A 23,371-nucleotide genomic window follows, 5' to 3' on the forward strand; every position below is an offset into this window, starting at 1 on the left:
TTTTGAACTCTGCATATATATATATATATATATATATATATATATATATATATATATATATATATATATATGGGAGAGATAGATTGAGAGAAAGAGAGAGAGAGAGAGATAGTCAGAGCAGTTTGTCCTCTAGTGGCTAGATAACATATACTGAGGAATAAGAGCAACATTGTTTCACTCTAACCACTCACAGGTAGATGTATTTCAAAGTGATTGCTTGCTAGCGTTAATATGTAGTGCTAGCGTTTAATTAACATAATGCTAGCGCTACAGATATAGAAGTCGACATTTTATCAAATTCCTTTTTCTGCAAGATGCAACTAGAATCACTTGAGGCAGCATAAGTATACCAAAAAGCGAAATTAATTGCCATGGCTCTATTCCGCTTCCTTTTGATATTATTATCATTTATTTTTGCATAGGTGGTTAAGAGTAGGTCTCTGTAAGACTCAAGCAAAGTGGGAAATGAAACTTTTTGACCACCCTTGAAATTCGGAGTGCGAGTAGGTCTTCATATGGGATTCACAAAACCAACAACAATTTGGTCACCAAATGTATTGTTGCGATGGAAACGACAAGTGTTTTATGATACCTTAATTTCCAAATTTTGGAAAAAATTAAACCCACTCGAAGGTAAAATTCAATGCTGTGTTTCTCAAACATGTTAAATTTAATTTCCTTAAACGTTTCGTTAATTATAAAGTATCTTTTCTAGTTTAGAAAAATACCAATTATTATTAGTTTGTTATTTTGTACTTGAAATATTCGTGCCTTCAAGTAACCGATGTATCAACTGTTTTAGCAACAAGCTATACAAGGAAATGTAATTTTATTAAAATATTACTGTCAGACCAAGTGTAAAATAGATATAGAAATAGACATATAAATGTAGAATTTCGTCAAGTATTTATTTTTTTTAGAACGCCATAATGTTTGAGATATTTCGGGCACATCGAAGGCGGTAAATCTGTGCCGAGGGTCCTAGAATTTGAATGCTTGGAAAAAAATCGCGAATAGGTTCTTAATTAAGCAAAAAGAAATTGATTTTTGTAATAACTATGGTGATGTCTATCTATCGACCGAAAATGAGGAAAATCGATTTTTGAAACGAAAATCAGTGGTCGGTTATTACTGAGATAGCCTCTTAATGCGTTATGCGTGCATGGAGGTAATGGTAATACCAAAAACATTTTTAGAGCACTTGATATATATTAACCTATACATTAAAACTGAGTGGCTGTTGCAATAGACCCTTTATGGAGTTTCATACCTAAACTACCAAATATTTTTTAAAAAAAAGCTCTTTTCACATTAAGATGTTAAAAATCCTTTGAGGATACCAAGACAGTAGTGAAGTTTTATATAACAAAAAAGCTACCGAAAGGGATTTGGTTGTCTTAGGTACGAAAGGTCATCATATATACTAAGGTCTATTGATTTGCATGAATGAACTATTCAAGATGAAAAATATACCAAAGTACAAATCAGAAACCGAAATAACAAAAATATAATAATAGACAGTCTATTAATTACTGCGAAAGCCATCGCAAAGTAATTCTCTTCAACTCCTTTTATGATCTTAATCAATTCTTCAATGATTTTGACTTTCTTCATCTTTTCGTTGAGATCAAAAACCCTGGACAATAAAAGAAAAGATTATGAAATGATATTGAAGTAGTAATAAATTAAATTAGTCAAATTCAAGCTGTAATAAACATCGATAAGTATTATTTCTAATATTAAGTATTACCTTTATCTAAATTCAAAAGTGCCGCATCACCAGTGCAATCGTCATTAATATCATGTAAGCCTTAATGTGCCTTAGTATGTTCGACGAGTTTGGTTTGGGTGGTGCTGAAAAGATAAATAGTTATAGGTTAATCAAAAGTTAAGTAGAGTAAAAAATATATAATAAGTTTGAGTTCCCTTATGAAGAAAAACAATATGTATATTCTTAAATAAAAGTGCTTTTTAGCTTCCCCCTCTCCCTCTATTTCTCTTTATTTATTGTTAAACAGGAAAGGAATGGCAGTTGGTAGCTGACTATTGAGATATATGAAGGATATATAGGTAATTGATCATGAAATAGCGGTGTTGCTGAAAAAAATATAAATGCTGAAAGTAAAGTTGCTACTGCCACTGCCACTGCCACTGCCACTGCCACTGCCACTGCCACTGCCACTGCCACTGCCACTGCCACTGCCACTGCCACTGCCACTGCCACTGCCACTGCCACTGCCACTGCCACTGCCACTGCCACTGCCACTGCCACTGCCACTGCCACTGCCACTGCCACTGCCACTGCCACTGCCACTGCCACTGCCACTGCCACTGCCACTGCTATTTTTCCGACTCCGCCCAATGCCGAATATATTTTCTCCCAACGCCGTCAATATTTAGATCTTATTAACCGAGCGGGAGGTCTGTACGGGATAATCTTGACCGAGGTCGGAATGTACAGACCGACCAAGCTCGGTTGATAAGAGTTTTATTATATGACCACTTTTCATTGAAAAGGACAAAATGTTTTCGCTTTAGGATTAATATGCGATCGGACCGGTTAATACCGGAGAATCTAGACCAGTCCGCGATGCGAACTATCCAATCAGATCGCGCGAATGGCAAGTGTCCAGGCTTTAAGATTCACGGTCATAAAATAATTTGTGGTATTGTCGTCTCAAAATCGTAATTAGTTTTGTATCGCGATTCCAAAGAATTTAACATAAGAAAAAGAAAAAAAAAACCGACCGATTTTTTTTGATTAAAAGCGAAATGTGTCCTTATGAGCGCCCACTATGCGGCAAGCAACTAGTGTAAAAATTTGACGCGCGCTTCAAGCTCAAGCTCAAGCTTTCCTTTTCGTCGCACGTTAGCCAATCAAAAACTTTAATTTTGAAACGACAATACCACAAAATATTGTCGTCTCAAAAATATAAGAGACTTAGTGAATCGCGATGCTATAATATATGCATTTTATAACTGTATATCGGTATTCCAGTTTTTTATTTATGCTGAAGCTATAAGAAGCCTTACGTGTGATGTACGGAGCAGCAGCTGTAGTGTCTGGGGTTGGAGGAGGCCCTTCTGTTGGTTTTTCTGTCGAGGGAAAACGTAGTAATTAAAACAATATCGAGTGGGATCCTTGTAGTTTCACTAGTTGTCTGGGCTTAACTCAAGATGGTGGCCATTTTTTACCGTTTCTTAATATCTGCAAGTTTTGATTCATATCTTCGGCAGATGTGTACTTGAATATATACGAGATATGGAGTAACGGGGGAACGTGGCTGCTCTCAGCGAGAGTGGACAGCGGTATACACATAAGCACTGCAGGCATTTGCAGTTTTTTTTTTTAGTTTCAGTTATTCTGTTTGTCTCATTTGTTGTTGTAGTGGTAGTGGTATGAACAAATAGTGATTGGTTGCTTTGTTGACTTGAAGGTTGGCTTATAAATGGTTGGTTGGTTAATAAGGTGGAACAGAGAGGTTATGTAAGTAAATAAATGTATAACTTTAATAACTGGAGGAAAAATGGAAGAATGATGAATAACAAACACATCAAAAGCTTATGCTATTTTCAGGATCATTTAGGGTTGTCTTTAATCAAGTAAGTCTTACTTAACACAATACAACACACGTTGTATTATACATTTATACATGTCTAAAGTAACAAATTCCAGTAAAGTACAATTCGATAAACGTTTCAAAAAAGATGATCCCTTATCTTTTCATTGAATTGCTGGTTTTATAGATGGTTTGAAGTCCTGGGTAACTTTACTTAAAAACGAAAGATAACTACAGATAATTCAATACAATATCAAGTTTAGCTAAATTTACCTTTGATGTCTTTCACCAGAATCGACATTTTGGAGATTCCGGATTTTTTAAGGACACATCAAGACTAAGCTTAAAACAAACTTGAAAACTGGTAAAAAAAGGTGAGCAAAAAAAAGAAAGGAAAAGAAAAGCTTTCTTACGTCATTTAAATAACGATGTTTGGTTTTCAACTGGAATTTTTATGTTTTTATATGAACCGTTTATTTTTTACGGCAATGAAAATTAAAAAATAAATAGAGAATACTTCATGGATAGTGCGCCTGTACGGTTTTTATTCACGAGTTGTGCAGTATCAAAAAGAACAACAAGCTCGCCTTCGAGCGACCGAGTTTTCAGATTTTTTGATACAAAACAACGAGTGAATTAAAACTGTACAAAGCACTTTCCATGTTGTATTTTGTTTATTATATAGTTACTGAGAAATTTGATAATATTCCATGCATAGTCCTCTCCATTCTTTCGTCTAACCGAACGAATAAACTATGCTACATATCTCGATCTAGCTCTTGGGGCTCTACTTCGTGAACTTCTCTTTCCTCATATGTTAGATATCTTTTCAGTAGCCTCACATGTTGCTCGCTTTAGTTTCCCTTAGTATTCTTGTTTTGTAGACGTTCTACATAATCCTCTACAGTGTCATTGGGAGTGACAAATTTATTTTCTTCCATTTTTATGCCTTTGCTTGCTTTTTACAGTAAAAAAGGACCTATTTTAGTAAAATAGAACAACAACAGCACTGACAAGATTTACTGCTTTGCTCAATGACAAAGCTACCAAGTATATGAGCGCAGGGATGGAAACCATTCAACGGTGCAGTGCAAAAATATCGTTCGTCCAGATCGGCGAACGACTTATTTTATACGGTGAAAAAACGTCGTTCGCCGATCTGATTGGCTGAGACCAGTGAATGAACGAAACTTTACCAAATAGATTTTCAGTGAGTATTTCTCAGTATGTATATAATAAATGCTTTGGTAGCATCATGAGATAGAAAATTGGCTGGAAATCATTATAAATTAAACTAACTAAACTTGTGAAATGAAGGCCCTGAACGTATCATCAGTTAAAAAATAGTTTTCTTATCCTAATTCTTCATTAAACCCCACATATATATAAGCCTTAACTACTTTTCGATAACCTTGAAAACTTAAGCTTCCTACATTTTGAGATTCGATTTCACCAGTTTTCATCTGTTTTCCTGTGTAAGAAAGATAAGGAAATCACGAACGCCAACCCCTTTCGAAAAACAAAGTTTAGATTCGGTTAAACTTGATAAGAACAACTGAGACAAAATAGAAAATAATGCAAAATGCAATACAAAATAACAGTGTTCTTTGTCAGTAAACTGGCATTTGTAAAGGAGTTTTAAAGGTCTTTATACAATAACATAATATTCTCAACAATAACAAATTAAGCTCATTTTTATAATCATACTAGCTCGAAAAGTTCAATAAACAGTTGAATATTGGTGTGATTTTATATGTCATTCAATATTTAAATAAATTATCTGTAGAAAGATATAAAATTCAAAATGAAAATACTCTTACCATAATACAGTAACAAAACAGTTACACTTTTTCGCACGTTTGTCATTCTAGTTCGTTGTTGCTCGTTTGCCGGTAATTTTAGCAATGTTATATAGCTATAAACTTTGTCACACATCTCTTGGAATTGTTTAATTTGTAGAATTCAAAAAGTTCCCTTCGCTGATATATACTTATACTACTAAACTTAATGTTTTGCATATTTTTTGTTTTTGTTTTTGTTTTTTGTTTTCAAATCATTTTCTAAAACCGTGTAAGAACTACGAGTACTCTTACTACAATAATAAAACAAGTATCAACTTTTTTCGCTCGTTTATCATGCTAGTTTTATTGTTGCTCGTTTTCCGGTAATTGTATACTACTTATTAACCGAGAGTGAGGTCATTACAGGAAAATCTCAGACCGAGGTCTTGGCAGTACGGACCGAGCGCAGCGAGGTCCGTACAAAAAAGACCGAGGTCTGAGATTTTCCTGTAATGACCGAACGGACGAGGTTAATAAGTTATTTATTATATGGCCTTTTTTAGTGCTGTATTTCTAATAAATAATATACCTAACTATGGACACCGGAAGTAATTTTCAACATCCGCTTGCGCACGCAAGGTCAAAGTTGAGGTCGTGTTCACTGAGCCTAGCGATCCTGGCGAATTTATTGAAATTCACAGAGACGGTTTTGTTCAAAGCGAGAACATTTTTGTCTTTATTATGGCAAGATCTAGGAAAGTGCGAACACTTTAATTTTACAAAACACAGATACCTGTGTTTACAAGTGTTTGAACTCTTAGAAACTCAAAAAATTAGAAGAAAAATAGACCCAAATTGTAAATGAATTTTGAACACGTGGGGAGAACTTGCAGTGATTTCAGTGAAGTGTTATTCTTCGTCGTCGTTCTCAACGTCGCTTTGCACCTTGTTGGATTAACTTAACTGGGCCATTGAAGATCTGGAACTGACATTGAGAGATACTACTGATATTTGCTCCAGGAAAAACACCATTTAAAGCTGCTGGGTCGCTTGAATTATTCACAGCGAGCGAATTCGTCGTGTTTTGGAGACTCAGGCTGCTGTGTGACTGCTGTGAACTTGTTATTAAATGGCCACTGCTATTGTCTGGAGGAGCAGTTATCTGTTTGGAATTTTGCGAGTGACTTGAAGAACTCAAAATGTACGACATTTGTCGCTGATGGTGCTGGTATTGGTTACTTCAGCCATGTTGTTTTGCTCACTTTTTGCCTCTTCTTCCTCTGGATAGTAAAATTCGCTTTCGCTGTGGCTCTCTTCGTCGCTCATTGTACACTGAGAAGTATCTCTAAGCTATACAATAATTTTTTTCAGTTCTTGAAAAGATAAATGTATTTTGTTTATGGTTTCGGTTGATTTAATGTTTGGTTTCGTAGCTTTTGATCGCAACTGAAAAGAGCCGTGAATGAAGCCGAGAACAATTTCCGTAATGACCGGTCATTACAAGAAAATCTTGCCCGCTAAGCAGCCAATCAGAGCGCGCGAAACATTGATGCCATATAATAAAGCTATTTAATCTACAAATAAAACAAAATAAAAAATGTAATAAATCAAATATTATAAAATCGATTGCTAGATTGCATTTCCTTTCAAATTAAAATGTGAACTTAAGCATTTTTCTGTTTTTCGTATCATCTTGATTAAAAAAAGCAAATATGAAAACCATCTGAGAAAATACATACATATGCTGAAAAAAAATTAATTACGGAACACGTTTTGACCCGATAACTGAACCTGGACCACGAGAGGTTTCTTATGTTCTGTACTGGTATATCGAAAAAGAAACCTAGCTATTTGATAAGTTTGGTTTTTATCTCAGTGTCGTGTGGATATGTGTTCAAGTTTAATCAGATACGTATCACCATTCAATTGAAACAGGAAGGAAATCGAGTACACCGCACGAGGGCAATAGGCTTATAAATCGATCCCACTGGTTAAACAAACCACGTGGAAAGTTGTGGTATTGTCGTCTCAAAACCGTAATTAGTTTTACATCGCGATTCTAAAGAATTTAACACACGAAAAAGAAAAAAAAGACCGATTTTGATTAAAAGAGAAATTATCCTTACGAGCGCGTGCTATGCCGCAAGCAACTAGCGTAAAAAAATTGACACGCGCGCTTCAAGCTCAAGCTCAATGAGTGAATCGCGATGCTATAGTATATGCATTTTATAACTGTAGATCGGGTTCCATTTTTTTATCAATAATGAAGCTATCAAAACCTTACTTGTATTGTTCGGAGCAGCAGCTGTAGTGTCTGGGGTTGGAGGAGGTAATTCTTTTGGTTTTTCTGTCGAGGGAAAACGTAGTAATTAAAACAATATCGCGTGGGATCCTTGTAGCTTTCCCGTTTCTTTATATCTGCAAGCTTTGATTTATATTTTCGACATATGTGTAATTGAACATATACAAGATATGGAGTAACGAAGAAAAATTGCTGCTCTAAACGAGAGTGGTCAGCGGTATATGCATGAGCACTGCAGATATGTGCAGCATAATTTTTAAATTATTTTCTTGATCAGTTATTCTGTTTGTCTAATTTGTTGTTGTAGTGGTAGTGGTATGTAGTGCTGTGGTATGAACAAATAGCCGGATTGGTTGCTTTGTTGAATTGAAGGTTGGTTTATAATCAAGCATTACAGGGGCACAATGTCCGAATAATTGAAGTGTTTGAGGATGATATGACTCAATTATAATTATGAAAACCAGATTAATTAAAATTTTAGCCTGGGAGCCACTTGCTGTTGAGATATTTTGTGTATTTATAATGTTTTAAAAAGAACATAAAGACATATTTATTTTAAACCTTTTAGTTTGAACTCTTAGTTTGTTTTATTTTTATTAGATGTATATAAGTCATATATATACTTTTGTCATTTATAATGCATTGTATTTAAGCACCATTGAACTTTAGGATTTTAGCGCTATATAAATGATTTATTCTTATTCTTATATTTTGAGTTAAAAGTAAAAAGAACAATGGGGTTGGGTAAATGACGTCATTTACTCACAATTTAGATGCTGAATAAGTTTCACGTTCAGTAGAGATGAATTAATGGCCAATGATGTTGCTTGGCTACTATTTGGACCATTTAGATAAGATTAAACAGGTTTCAGGTCATTTCCAATTTTCATTGATTTTCATCTAAATGCCCCTTAAGGTTTGTGGACAATTTGGAATGAAAAAAAAAAGATTATATGGTTGGAATCTAGAGCTGGCTGAAATAACTCCCGGATTGCCTGGAATATAAATACGAGAGGTTGCTACTAGCCTAAGGTGCATTGAAGCTCAGCCCGGCCCCTCCGTTAGATTGACCATGGTACAATGGTTTTTCATTGTCAACCATGTTCAACCATGTTTTGACTGTGGTCTGACCATGGTGGCCAACCATGATCAGAAAATAATGATGACCATGGCACACTGTCAACCATGGTCAAAAGAGATTTTGTTTGATTTTACCAAAAAAAGACATAAATTGATATAAATATGGGAAAATATAAGAAACAAAAGCTAAAAATGAGTTTTTAAATATTCTAGATTAATTTAAGTTGCATTTTTGTCATGACCATGTTACACATTCAGCCACAGTCAAAGTATAATAATAATGACCATGGCACACAGTCAACCATGGTCAAAGTGTTAATAATGATGACCATGGCACACAGTCAACCATGGTCAAAGTGTTAATAATGATGACCATGGCACACAATCAACCATGGTCAAACAACATTTTGTTTGATTTTACCCAAAAAAAAGACATAAATTAATTTAAATATAAGAAAATATAGAGAACAAAGGCTAAAATCAATGTTTAAATATTTTAAATATGTTTAATTTGTATTCATTGTCATGACCATGTTACACTGTCAACCATGGTCAAAGTGTTAATAATGATGACCATGGTACACAGTCAACCATGGTCAAAGCGTTAATAATGTTGACCATGGTACACAGTCAACCATGGTCAAAGTGTTAATAATGTTGACCATGGTACACAGTCAAACATGGTCAAAGTGTTAATAATGATGACCATGGTACACAGTCAACCATGGTCAAAGTGTTAATAATGTTGACCATGGTACACAGTCAACCATGGTCAAAGTGTTAATAATGATGATCATCACACAGTCCATATATAAGGAACATTTGAACCTAAGAATCAATTTTCATGTTACACTATCAACAATGGTCAAAAATGTTAATGATGACCATGGTACACAGTCAACCATGGTCAGCCAGAATATCTGAGTTATCATAACTCTCTACCCATTTGCTAGCTAAAATGCAAACTTTTTTCCTTAGAAACTAACAGGAGACTAACACCATATACTTGTAAGTGAGTATGTATGTGAGGCCTTTTAAAAGTTACTTACATCATTTAAAAACTATTCGTTTTTAAAATCCATATTTTAGCTTACCAGTGCATTTCGAATAAACTTCTACACAATACATTATTGAAAAATATACTTATTTATTTCCTGTTACTGTTACTCACTGATGAAACTATTTCCAGTGCATTTAAAATAACATCCTCAAATCCACCTCTACAAATTTGCAAGTCTTTCTTTCCACGAAGACACGTGACGTGAAACATGATCGGACGTGTTCTTTTGAGCTCTACAATTTTGTTGCTTTTTCCGCTGCTTCTGGAGTTGAATCACCAGCCGAACATCTCTTGGACGTTCGTAACTACCACCGTGTCTGAGAAATGTAATTGGAATGAATCTTGGAGGCTAAATTTACCCAAAATACAGAGAAAATTCGAGGGTTTTGGTGAGTTTGTTCGCTTGGTTTCACTTCACTACGCACCTCATATTTGCATATACCAAACGACCATCCCTAGGGACAGCATTACTAGTGAGTCCTTTATACCGCCCACAAGGCCTGTGTTTACATTGAGAACAAAGAAGATAAGATGGATGAGGAGCTGTATCTCGTATTATTCAAATACCACAGCAACATTTTGTTGCACGGCCTCTGCTATTTTAACTTGTGGAGATGTGCACCCCCATCCCGGACCAGATCCTTCGTCATCAATAACAGTTCGTGTAACCAACCGTCAGAACCGTCGCTCAGCTTTGACCCGTTCTCGAGATTGAAGCAACGTCATCAATGTTGACCTTACAAATAAATATACTAACCAAGACCATCTGCAACAATGCATTATCAACTCTCGCCCTAACGTTGGTTCAGATTCGCACCTCACAACTGGACAAAGACATAATATCACCATATCTCACCTAAACGTCCGCTCACTCAAAAATCGGGAACATTTTATTCAGGTTAAAGATCTTATTGTTAATAATGACTTCGACATTTTTACAATCTCAAAGTCTTGGCTTAACTCCACCGTAAAGAACAGCGAAATAAGTGTTGATGGCTACCGCTTAATTAGACTAGACCGCACCACAAAATCAGGTGGCGGGGTCTGTGTTTATGTGCGCTCTTCTTTGAAAGTCAAGAACTTAGGTGATCTTACCGCCTCATCGGCAAACGGATTTCAACAGCTATGGCTCAATGTTCAACACAAGAAATTGAAATCGATACTTGTTTGTGTCGCATACAGGCCACCTTGTTGCCCAGTCACCTGTTTTACTGAAGATTTTGTTCCAAAATACTCCCAAGCCCTGCTTCTTCGAAAGGACATGGTTATTACTGGTGACTTAAATTGTAATCTAATGTCTAACAGCTCCGAATTTTGTGCGCTAACAGATTTGTGTACTTCATTAAACCTCTCTCAATTCATCTCCAAGCCAACTCGAATTACTGAGACTACTGAAACGCTGATTGATGTAATGCTGACATCAAATGTAGATCTTGTGCGTAAAAGTGACGTACTCGAAATAACTCTTAGCGACCATTATCTCATTCATTGTACTCTGAACTTGAAACTACCAAAAACGAAACCAATAGAGATTACAACACGAAGCTACAAGAACTTCAATGCGGAAAACTTATGTAAAGATATGGAAAGAGTTCCCTGGGACACAGTACAGCTTTTCGACCAGGTTGATGACAAATTGGACTGTTTTAACAAACTTTTCCATGAAGTGTTAGAGGAACACGCTCCATTGAGGACTTTTAAGGCCAAACACAGCAAAGACTCTGCAGTGATAACACCTGAGATAAGAGAGCTGATGAAACAGAGAGACGCACAGCATAATCTTGCCCGCCAGACGTCAGAAATAAACGACTGGAAAACCTTTAGAGCCCTACGGCAGGATGTCAAACGTAAGATAAAGCAATCGGAGCGAGAATACGTGAAAAGTGAAATAACAGCAAACAAAGAAAACAAAACTTCCATTTGGAAAACGATTCGTCGCTGCTTGGTTTCGTCCAGTAGCCCTCGCCTAGCATACTCCTGTGATTGTACAGAGGTTGCGAACGAATTTAATGAGTTTTTTATATCTGTTGGTGAAAGAGCTGCAGAACAAGCAAAACAACTAAAAGTACATTTCAGTTTACCGGATATTCCTGAGCCTACAATTCCTATTGATGTTCCCTATCCAGCTGAGAACACTTGCACCACCTTCTCTTTTAAAAATGTCTCTTCTACCAAGGTGAAAGAAACTATTATGAACATGCCATCAAACAAGGCTCCTGGACATGACAAAGTTAACATGAAAATCATCAAGACATGTCTACCGCATATTCTTCCTGTCGTGACTGATTTGATTAATAGTTCTCTGCTAGAAGGTTGTTTTCCAAAGGTCTGGAAACTGGCAGAAGTGGTCCCTCATGTAAAAGAAGGAGATCATGAAGTTGCAAGCAACAATCGACCCATTTCTTTGCTGCCAGTTTTGTCAAAAGTGTTAGAGCGTATCGTCCATGACCAATTTGTTCAATACCTGACCTCTAACAATAAGCTTTCTACTCATCAAAGCGGGAACAAAAGGTTTCATTCAACGGAAACCCTTGGTGTTCTATTTACCAGCCAGCTATATAAAGCCATCAATGAACGCAAGTTGACCGCTACACTGCTTTTAGACCTAAGCAAAGCTTTTGACAGCATACAACATGATATGCTGTTGAAGAAACTTCACATCTTGGGCATTTCTGATGATGCCTTAAACTGGTTTGCCAGTTATCTGACAGGAAGAGAACAACGCACCCGTGTTAACAACTCGTTATCCGACACGCTAACAGTGAAGCACGGGGCCCCACAGGGCTCTATACTGGGGCCGCTGTTGTTTAACCTCTACATCAATGACTTGCCGTCTGTTTGTGCACACTGTAAAGTGGAATCCTATGTTGATGACTCAAAATTATACGTTTCCTTTTTTAACAAGGACATAGACAGTGCCATGGGAAAATTGCAAAGTGACTTAACACGCATTGCATCCTGGTGTTGCGCCAACCGACTTCTAATCAACCCTACCAAGACAAAGTTCTGTGTCTTTGGATCCTCACAAATGTTAAAGCGCACCACTGTACCTTCTATAATGTTCCTGGGAAAAGAACTATTTGCTGTAGACTCAGTTAAAGACTTGGGTGTTATACTTGACAACCATCTTTCATTTAATGAACACATTAGTACCTTAGTTTCTGACTTAATTAGTAAATTATGTATGATCAACAGGATCCGTTACCTTTTGGATTTAGCTACTCTTTTATTAGTTATAAACAGCCTAGTTTTTTCTAAACTTTTTTAATAATTGCTCATCTGTCTTGTCAGGCACAAGTAAAGTTAACGTAAATAAATTGCAGCTAGTTCAAAACTTTGCTGCTCGTATAATGTCTGGAAAACGAAAGTACGATCATATAACTCCAACATTGAAACAATTAAAATTTTTGCCAATATCTAAACTTCTATACCTTAGAGACGCTGTTCTCATGTTTAAATGTATGAAGGGTTTAGCTCCCGAGTACTTGTCGTCTATGTTTACCTTAAGATCTGAGATTCATAATCGAAGCACACGAAACAGTGACAAGCTACAGATTCCTATGTGTAGAACTAAGTTAGCTCAACAGTCGTTCTCTTATAGAGCCGTTGATATTTGGAACTCTGTACCCAAAAGTATTACTAAGATAAATTCAGTCAAACTTTTTAAAAACACTTTTAAAAGTAGTTTTTTAACCGAATGGTTAGCTAATTAGCTCTAAGTATTTATTTATTTTTATTCTTAGTATTTATTTTTGTAAATAGTAATTTTTCTTATTCTAGGTTTAAGACTTTTTGTAAATTGTATCTGAAAAGCCCTCTTTAGGGAGATCAATAAAGTTATTGTATTGTATTGTACTGTACTGTGACCGTGAGTGGACTGGTGATTAGCCGGTATGTACGCGGGCTCATAGTCTGTGTTTTGGCGCCTAATGTTGTTATTCACTGGTAACCGTTAACCGTTTCTTGTAGAGAAAAATACCGTATAATCTCTGTTCAAAAGACGTTTTTATGAGCTTTGGAAGCTGAATTTGCAAAGCAAGAGTTTGATATCGTACAGTGGGTTCAATTTTTACTTTCCTCGATTGCAAAATCGGTGACTGATCATGAGGACATGGATTGAATCACTATCAGGCATGTAACGTTGATACTCTTATTTTGCTTTTCACTTTTTATTCAAATTCAATTTATTTTGGAGTTAACTGGCTGGAATCTTGCTCTTCGTGGCTTTAAACATTGTAATATGGTTTGTCAATGAAGTTGAATGCCTGGCTAACTTTTCGAAAGCGTGAAACAACATTAATTTTATGTTTCGAAATACGACTTGAATCGTTAATACGTTTTGTTTGAGTTCAGAATTTGGGGATTAAGGTGACTGCCTACTTTTGGAAATTGATTTAAACTTTTTTTTAAACTTCGATTTTCCGAATTGAAATTTAATACTGATTCCAAATCTGGAAAGAAAAATAGGGTGTCCCGAGCTCGTTTTCGAGATAATCAGCCTTTAATGGAAGCCTATGCACGAGCTTTTGGAGTAAAAATTACGCCACCGGAAGTGATTAGAAAAAAATTAAGATTCATAAGATAATAATTATTTGCAGACTATATGATTGCACGAACGAAGGCTAGTCAATCCTTCTACAATAATACATGGATATTTTCGACAAAAAGACAGAGAGATACATTGATTTGTCATATTTTGTAGTTTCGGTGCTCTTAAAAAATCTCATAATGTCGAACAAAAATCCCTACAAAAATCTATATTTTCACGTGTTCCTGATTTAAACTTTTCCTAAGATGTTGATATGACGTAGATTTTTAGGAGTTTTTTCGAATGAGCTATCAAAAAATATAGAGTCCCGTGCAAAATTTGAGGGTTTTGCCCTGTTGAAGCTCAAAACGCGTATGGTTCTTCAATAAAATCTTGTAGATTTTTCAGCGGTTTTTGAGCGCGCGCACATCGTGGGCTCAAATCGAACGTTCAAAAGTAGGCAGCCACCTTAATATAGCAAACCAGAATGCTAGCAAGTGCACTTTACTCATATTCTTTCCACATTGATTTTTTAAAGGGATGCAGAAAGATATGTTACAAGAAGTAATGCCGAGAAAATATTTCAATAGTCTAAAAAAACCAAAGGAATTATAGTGGGAATCAAAATCCACGTACATACTTGGAAAAGTCTTGCAGAAGCTAATACAAATTGAACTTCTCTCTTTATAACAATTTATTTCTCATTTAGTGATAAAATTATGTATTTTTCGAGAAGGTCTTGCAATTATTCATTTGTAGTATACTCAACAAAACTGTATGAAAAAAGTATATTTAAGCAAAGGCATCTATCTGTTTCTTTGATCAATTTTCTTTTAAAAAAATATATAGTTAGCACATTAAACTGCATAAGAAGATTTGCTGTATATGTAGCAACATCAAAATTTAATTAAGGATTAATAATTGTACTGCTTTCAACCAAACACAATCAAGTTATTTTATTGAGTGTATTATAATATGACAAAATAGAAATAACTCTAAACATTGCCTTACTGTAGATGTGCATTAAGCATTCAACAGAAAGTACAGTAAGCTCTCAGGAAGAACTAGAGCAACAGGCCAACCAAATTTCATGATAGTAGCTTTAGTGTAGAAACAAACATTTTGGCTAATATTTACATGCTGATTGTATACATATTTTCTGTTGCATTAAAGAAAGTGCAAATAATATTTGTTTGAAAAGGCAATAATTGTTTTATTTATTTTGTTCCTTCTATTAATGAGTGAATTACATTACTGCCCTGCATGATTTGCATCCTTATATTGTATATTTATGTAGGTTTTCATTGAGCATGCTGTACGGGTGCTGTTTGCAAACATGTATGATATGTTTTCTCAATTTTTGTTTTGGTGCTGCTTTCAAACATGGTTGACCATGGTAAACCATGGTGTTGATTTTGCTTTCAAACATGGTTGACCATGGTCAAACCATGGTTGTTGTTTTACATAGCAAAACACTAACTCACCATGGTTGACCATGGTTAAACTTGTGCAATTTAACGTTCATGGTTGACCATGGTCAAACCATGGTTACATCATGGACAAACCATGGTCAACCATGTTTGCTTGACCATGTTCTAACATGTTTGACCATGGTCTGACCATGGTCCTGACGCAGGGGATGGCTTCTGAAAATTAATGCCGAGAAATGCGAATGTATTCGAATCACCAGAGCTAAAACACCAACATCTTGCTACTACAACATAAACTCGACATCAGTTCATACCCATAAACACCTTGGAGTCACACTATCATCTGATTTATCTTGGAACGAAAACACATGTACTAACAGTTGCTGCTAAAGCGAGCAAAATTCTTGACCTATTGAAGCGTACTTTTGGGAAATGTTCGGAGGCAATAATAACTGGTTATAAATCTATGGTTCGTCCAATCATTGAGTATGCGTGCCTGCAGTATGGAATCTACACCATCAATACCTATCTGATAAACTTGAAAGAATTACAAGGAATGTCTCAAGATGGATTTAAGGCAGTTCCATTGAGTACAATGAACGTTTGAAATACCTGGGATGGCCAAGTCTTCACTCTCGTCGTGACTTTCTTAGCTTAGTTCAATTATTTAAGTTTAAAAATGGCTTTTCTAGAGTCAAATTACAAGATTACTTAGTATATTCTAAAGGTCGTACTAGGTCTACTCATGACCACAAAATTTGGACACCATATGCTCGAACTAACATTTATAAATACTCTTTTTGGATTAGGTATATTAACATATGGAACAATCTGACAGAACATTTAGTTCATTGTAATTTTCTTATTAAATTCAAGAAAGGTCTTAGAGATTATTTATTCAAAGGAACTAGTAAATTTTTATTATATTCATTTTCATTCTTCGTAACTAGTATTACATAATATTTTTAGTTCCAATAACTTTTAACGATTTTATAATATATTTATATTTTATAGTTTTTTAATCCTTTTTATAATTTGTATTTTTTTTTTTTTTCTTTTCTACCAGTGATTTCATTGTTATTACTTTGTAGGGGCTGCCGTATATGAGGAATCAGTTCTTCCCTGGCAGCACCCTTTTTGCAACTTTATATATATATATTATATATATATATATTATAATTTGTCTGCAAATAAAGTTATTATAAATAAATAAATAAATAAAAAGATAGATATGTGTTCAAGTTTAATCAGATACATATCACCATTCAATTGCAACAAAGGAAATAGAGAAAACCACACGATGGCAATCAGGGCTTATAAATCGATCCCACTGGTTAAAGAAATCACGTGGAAAGTTGATAGTCGATATATGCAGCTCAAACTTCATTTCTTTTGAAAGTTGAACATGTTCGTTTTACGTCCTATCTTTCTTATCGTTCTTATGAAGAAATAGAGATAGGTTGATTTGTTGACTTGAAGGTTGGTTTATAATTGGTTGGTTGGTTGATAAGGTGGAGCATAGAGAATATGTAAGTGAATAATTTAATAACTTTATTAGCTTTTGGAAAAAACAGAAGAATGATGAATAACAAACACATCAAGTGCTTAAAGCTTATGCTATATTCAAACACATAATAAGCATACATTCTGGATTCGATCCTCAGTCACGATAGCCTTTTGCAGTATGAACATTCACAAAACTAATTATTGCGAAAGGCTTTGTTAAATGGTATCTTATTACAATTTTACTTATTATTACACGGCATGTAAAAAAAAACTGGACGCGAAGTACCTTTGCTTACCGTGGTAAACAAATGCAGTCTTAACAAAATGACGAAAATAATGTACAAAATTATGTTTAAGGGAAAGTAAAAACAGAAATGCAATTCTAGCCGTGGCCGTGACGGGTTGCCTGTGGTAGTCACGTTATCCTTCAAACAGTTTGACTGTTGAGATTGTTGAGTAATTATTTGGATCGTAATATGCTGTCTTCAATGTGTTGATTCTCTACAAATCAAGTAAAATCAGGTACAAAATGTTCATACTTTAATAGTACGGTTACGTTGTTAAATTGTGATTGAGGCTTTATAAAACCAATCTATACCGAAAATCACTGGATCGAACCTTTAGTATCGAGTCACACGACAATGATATTGAGCATGCTTCAGCATGCTTAACTTAAAACGATTGAAATATCTCAGCAAATCTTGTAAAACTTTGTCAGAATGTCAATAAAGGTTGTATGTTTTATTCCATTGAGATTTTTGTCTATTAATAAGCGGTTTAATGGACCAAATAATTTTCCCTGCTCATAAAGCGTTCTATGTGGATTAGGGAATTAGAAGTTAAGAATCATAAGTTTATATGAAATAAATGAGCTATGTTACTCCCATAAAAGTGCATGGCTTACCTTTTCTCTTCTCCGCAACGTTTAGGCTCACGTAATATGGTAGAACTCTTGATACATCGTCCATGATGCTTGCAATATATTCATTAGTGTCATTGACAGTAAGGTTCTTCAACACAAACCAAGCACGACCCATTGTCAAGTTTCCAATAAAATCTACTCTTCTTTTCAACGTGTCGCCAATATCTTCGTTAAGGTGCACCTTTCCATTATATGAATTAACGCTGATAAACTGAGGATCAGGGATGTTGCCCTTTCTTATTCCCCATCTGGCAATAAGGATTACTTTTTGATCCGTTGTGTTCCACATAAACAAGGCATTTTCTCCAATAGAACCTTTGATATGTGTTGGACCCTTGATGGAGCATACTTTGTCAAACAAGAAAAAAAAAATTATAAGGTATTGATATATGTTTGCTATTATATTGTATCATTGAGCTGCTGCCTACGATAATAGCGGAGCTCCAGCGCGAGCGGAGCACCATAGGTATAGAATGTGGTAAACTATCCAACTCAGTTTTCGTGGTCATCGCATATGAACCCTGTACGTAACGCTACAAGTGTCGCCTGCCAGGTGTACATTGCGTTTCTGATTGGTCGAGCTTTCAAATAACACGTCACTTGGACCATGACGAGTTTTATTAAATTAGTTATCTTTTTTGTGTGTGTAAAATTGTAAAAACGAAACAAAAAATCATGAAAGAAATCATGGAAGAAAAGACTTCGTTCGACACAGTGTACATGCAAATAGAGGTTAGAACATTTTCTATTTTGTTTTATTTGTAGATAACATAGCTACAATTACCGGAAAACGAGCAACAAACTAGCATGACGAACGAGAGCACAAAAAAGTGTACTTGTTTTGTTATCGTAATAAGAGTACGTCGTAGGTCTTACATGATTTAAGGTTGGTGGCTACTATTGTCAGCGCGCACATTTGCTGCGCATCTGCATCGAGGGATTCCCGCGGGTTTCAAAAGCAAAACACTCAAAAGTACAGAAAACGTCGGCCATGGAAAAAATTAAGACCAAGAACAACAGCAATAACTATTATTTATGTAGTCAAAGGTGTATCACAGAGTAATTTTCAAGAATTCAGGTGTTTTTGGCGAAAACTTATAATAAACGTTTGTTCGTTGGAAGACCTCATATTTACATAAATGGTCTTTCACTCACTCAAAAAGTATATTCAAAAACGTTCACGCAAAGAGCATACTGACAAAGAAAATTTTTATTTTGATTTATTATACATGTCTCTTGCACTTGTGAAGTTAAACTAAATGTAGGTTTGTATTTTACCAAAGTTTTTGCCTGGTTCTTGCTTTGCATGCACGACTGCCGTGAAACATTCATGAAAAGCCGTTCTTTTTCCAACTTCAAAAAAAAATTTACATACCATTTGCTTAAGGAAATATTTTCTTCTACACAGGAAATAATTATTTATTATTGTTCTTCGAATTGAATAAGTTTTCTGGTACTTTGAAGGCTTGAAATGTCGCTTTTTTCAGTTTTCCTCCTGCTTGTAAAGCCTCGAAGAGATGAAGGAGCTGCTGCAAACACGCCAAAAACAGAGCGAGTCACGCTTTTTCGTAACGCCGCGTCACGCTTGTCACGCTTTTAGCACCCGATTTATCCCCCAAAAAATATTTTAAAAAATCAGAACTTTTTAAAACGCGTGGGTACCCCCCATTTTTTTTCGTCCAAAATGTAACAGAAATAGTTAAATTATTTTTTATAATAGAATTTTGAAAATGAAATGGTTTTGGATACCAAATGTAAGCAAAAATGTAGCATCCCTTTAGAACCATATTTTACACTTTTGAAGGCAAAATTTGGTTTAAAAAATGTTTTTTTTATATGATACATAAAAGTTTATATATTTGATATAAAGAGCACAAATAGTCGTTTATTTGAAACAAGTTTCAGATAAAATCGATCAAAACAACTTCGTAATATGATTTTTTTCCCCTTGCGTAAAAAAGTGCTTACGTCATCGGTGTTTAACCAATTATCTCGTTTAGATGCGTGGGTACCCCCAATTTTTTTTTCCGGATTCCAGTGGCCTCTTGGGTGATTTAAATGACTGGCACAATTTGAAAAAAATAAAAATGGTTCGCAATTGGTAGGCACCAACCTTAAAGAAATCATTTGAAAAAAACAACAAAAAAACAACAACGTTTAGTAGGATAAGTAAATATCAGCGAGGGGACTTTTGAATTCTACAAATTAAACAAATCCAAGAGATGTATGGCAAAGTTCATAGCTAAATAACATTGGTAAAATTACCGGCAAACGAGCAACGAACTAGAATGACAAACGAGCGAATCAAACAGCCTTTGGCGAACTCGTGGATACTTGTTGCACTTTTTGGAGATTGTGCTCCCTGTGCCCTTGTTATGCTTGTTGAAATACTCATCTTAGCTGGTAAAATCATTAATGGTTCTTTTATTTTATTTTCCTTTTAATACCTAGTTTTTTTGTTTTTTTTGTTGAGTTTGGAAGCGAATTCTGTGATGAATTAATTTTCTGAACTTCAATCACGAAAGACGACTTCGATGGAGTCAACTGAGTCAAGTATTATAGTAAAATTGGAAGAAGATCTATTTGCAAACGCTTTCTCTGTTTTTAATTTCAAAGGCGGACTGTGTGTTTTATACCAGGAATCATTCGACCTACGAGCTCAAAAATGAATATACAAGATAATCGGCCGTTCATGATACAATCGGGGCGATCAACAAAAAGCGTTGCGTTATGCGTTAGGTTGATTTACATTACTACTTATCTTGACCTTCAAGGGCCACGGTTTCTACATTTATTTACACTGTAAACTAAGCAAATATTTTATAGAAATTCATTAAGAAATGCTATTTATTGAGTCTTCATCCAAGTCTGTAAATTACTGATTATTTATTGGAGCGAATTCTCGTTAGACCTTCGCACATTCCAACATTCAAGAACATTTATATTGCTTCGGCTGTTTGTGATGTGCAGCTATCAAACTACTTTTTATTCAGAACGGTTTATTTGAATGACAAAAGTGGCCGAACTTCCTTCAAAAATCCAATGGAATTGTTCTTTTTTTCGTCTTTTGCTATTTTTTCGACGATCTACATCTACATTGATTATTCGTCTTAAGACGTCGTCACTTTAGTAAATACAACTGTTAATTTACTTTTAATGCATCAGAAAAAAAGGTTTGACTCGACATTGAAATTTTATTTCAGGCACTAACTGTATAATTTTACAACAACTTGCATCTTTCCTTGATTCTTTTAATATGAATAATCCTAAGATAAAACTACATGCGAGTCTACGAATGCACAGTGGGACCCCATGGCGTACACAAGTGCTAGGAACTGTCCCACATGGATCATCAGCATTCCATTTCCTCATATAAATATCAAACCAATCTATATTGTATAAGAGCATTGTGCTTGTTAGTGTCGCGTAACGTTCGTAATCAAATGACGTCCTAAGACGGTCGATAAACGTTTAATTAGCAATCTGCTAACATCTTAGTGAGCGGTGAGTGAGCGGTGAGTGAAGTGTGACACATTTGCATATTCAGTCCCCTCACAACTCGTTTCTACGCTTCGCGTATCCACGGGTTAAAAAAGGGTACATGTTTTGTTATTATGGCAAGAGTACTTTCGTTTTGACTTTCATTTAATAATTTTATATGTTTCTACATATAATTTATTCAAATATTGAATGACATATAAAATCACACAAATATTCAACTGTTTATTGAGCTTTTCGAGCTAGTATGATTATAAAAATGAGCTTAATTTGTAGTTGTTGAGAAATATGTTATTGTATAAAGACCTTAAAAACTTATTTACAAATTCCAATTTAATGACAAAGAAATTAGTCATTTTGTATTTTGCATTGCATTTTACATTATTGTTAATTTGTCTCAGTTGTTTTTTTGACAAGCTTAACATGTAAACTTTGTCTCGAAAACTTTTGTTGTTCGTCATCTGATCTCCGTATGTTTCTCACACATGAAAACAGATGAAAACTGGTAAAATAGAATCTCAAAATGTAGTGAGCTTAAGTTTTCAAGCTTATCGAAAAGTAGTTAAAGCTTACTATATATGAAAGGAATAAAAATATTTTAATGATATAAAGGACACAACAGAAGCCAGGGAAACCAAAAACCTTTTTCTAGCCGTTTTCTACTTATTGAACAGTAATTTGTTTTAAAAACATTTCTAGACAGTTCTAAAACGGAAAAGGAATGAAAAGGTGATATATTAAGAATTAAGGTCGGGAAGGGATATTTGATTGAGCGATTGAGCTGAATACGTTGCATTCCATCATTTGTATCAATTCGACAAAAAAATATATTGAAAAGCATTAACAGATCATTTGGATAGAGCAAATAAGACAATTCTTACCTTGTTGTTTGATTTGGAAGAAAATTAAAAACAGCAGAAGGTAAAATTGTGGAAATACGAAGGGCATTGTTAAGACGAAAGGGTTTACTGAGAGATTGGGAACTCCCGCGCAGGCGCAAGACCCAAATTTGGTAACAATGGATGCTAAAGTGGTTGTCACTACTTTAAGGTAACCAAATGGAAGCTATATTTTTACCACGAGTCGAGAAATAATGTGAAATTGAAGAAACACCACACACACCAGCTTTTTTCAACGTATTAATTTATAGACATAGCTTATTGTGTCATCCCCTATCTGTAAACAGTGTAGTGTTTTCTATTGAAATGGAAATTTTATTCTTATTCTTAACGATAAGGCAAGCGAATGTCAGGGTTGTAGAGTATGACGGCTTTGTATATACAGGCATGCGCCATAAAAAATGCATATACTAATCAAATTGCAATCTAAAAGTCTTATAAATTCGGATCGTTTTCTAAGTTAAGGTTGTTATTCAAGGCTTTGGTACAAGTTTCTTTTTTAATATATACACAAGCAAAGTCTTTGTTTATAGCATCAACTACGGAACACGTTTGACCCAATAACCTTCCACGAGAACTCTTTATCTTGTGAGTATATTGGAACGACAGAGCGGAAAAACCGGACGCATGCGCATTAGAGACTATTTTCATGAGCAATCCAATATGGCGGACGAGAAGCGGTAAAAATCTGTCTCTTGGAAAATTGCTCTGAAAACGGACAAAAACGCAGCAATGACACTCAAAACTTTAGAAAACAACTCATAATTCGTCAGAGCCCTTGATCTTGGTAGTTTTTTTGAAGCTT

The 23,371-nt window shown here is 35.1% G+C and overlaps 1 protein-coding gene and 1 long non-coding RNA gene across 2 annotated transcripts; one reads left to right on the top strand and one right to left on the bottom strand.

Moving 5' to 3' along the window:
- Nucleotides 1–82: 82 nt before the first annotated feature.
- Nucleotides 83–22,700, bottom strand: LOC116289781 (uncharacterized). Its single transcript, XM_089040951.1, has 6 exons — nt 22,549–22,700; nt 18,152–18,517; nt 7,626–7,688; nt 3,034–3,096; nt 1,751–1,854; nt 83–1,636 (listed from the first exon to the last, which is right to left on the bottom strand). The coding sequence occupies exons 1-5, from the start codon at nt 22,613–22,615 to the stop codon at nt 1,763–1,765; spliced, it is 651 nt and encodes a 216-aa protein (XP_088897077.1). The 5' UTR covers nt 22,616–22,700; the 3' UTR covers nt 83–1,636; nt 1,751–1,762.
- Nucleotides 13,714–15,519, top strand: LOC148914105 (uncharacterized). Its single transcript, XR_016119067.1, has 2 exons — nt 13,714–13,914; nt 14,850–15,519. It is a non-coding gene; the product is annotated as an uncharacterized LOC148914105 (long non-coding RNA).
- Nucleotides 22,701–23,371: the final 671 nt, after the last annotated feature.

This window comes from Actinia tenebrosa, unplaced genomic scaffold (assembly GCF_029948245.1).
Source record: "Actinia tenebrosa isolate PJP-AT-01 unplaced genomic scaffold, QUT_ActTen_1.0 PGA_scaffold0__85_contigs__length_37466705, whole genome shotgun sequence".
Classification (NCBI taxonomy): domain Eukaryota; kingdom Metazoa; phylum Cnidaria; class Anthozoa; order Actiniaria; family Actiniidae; genus Actinia; species Actinia tenebrosa.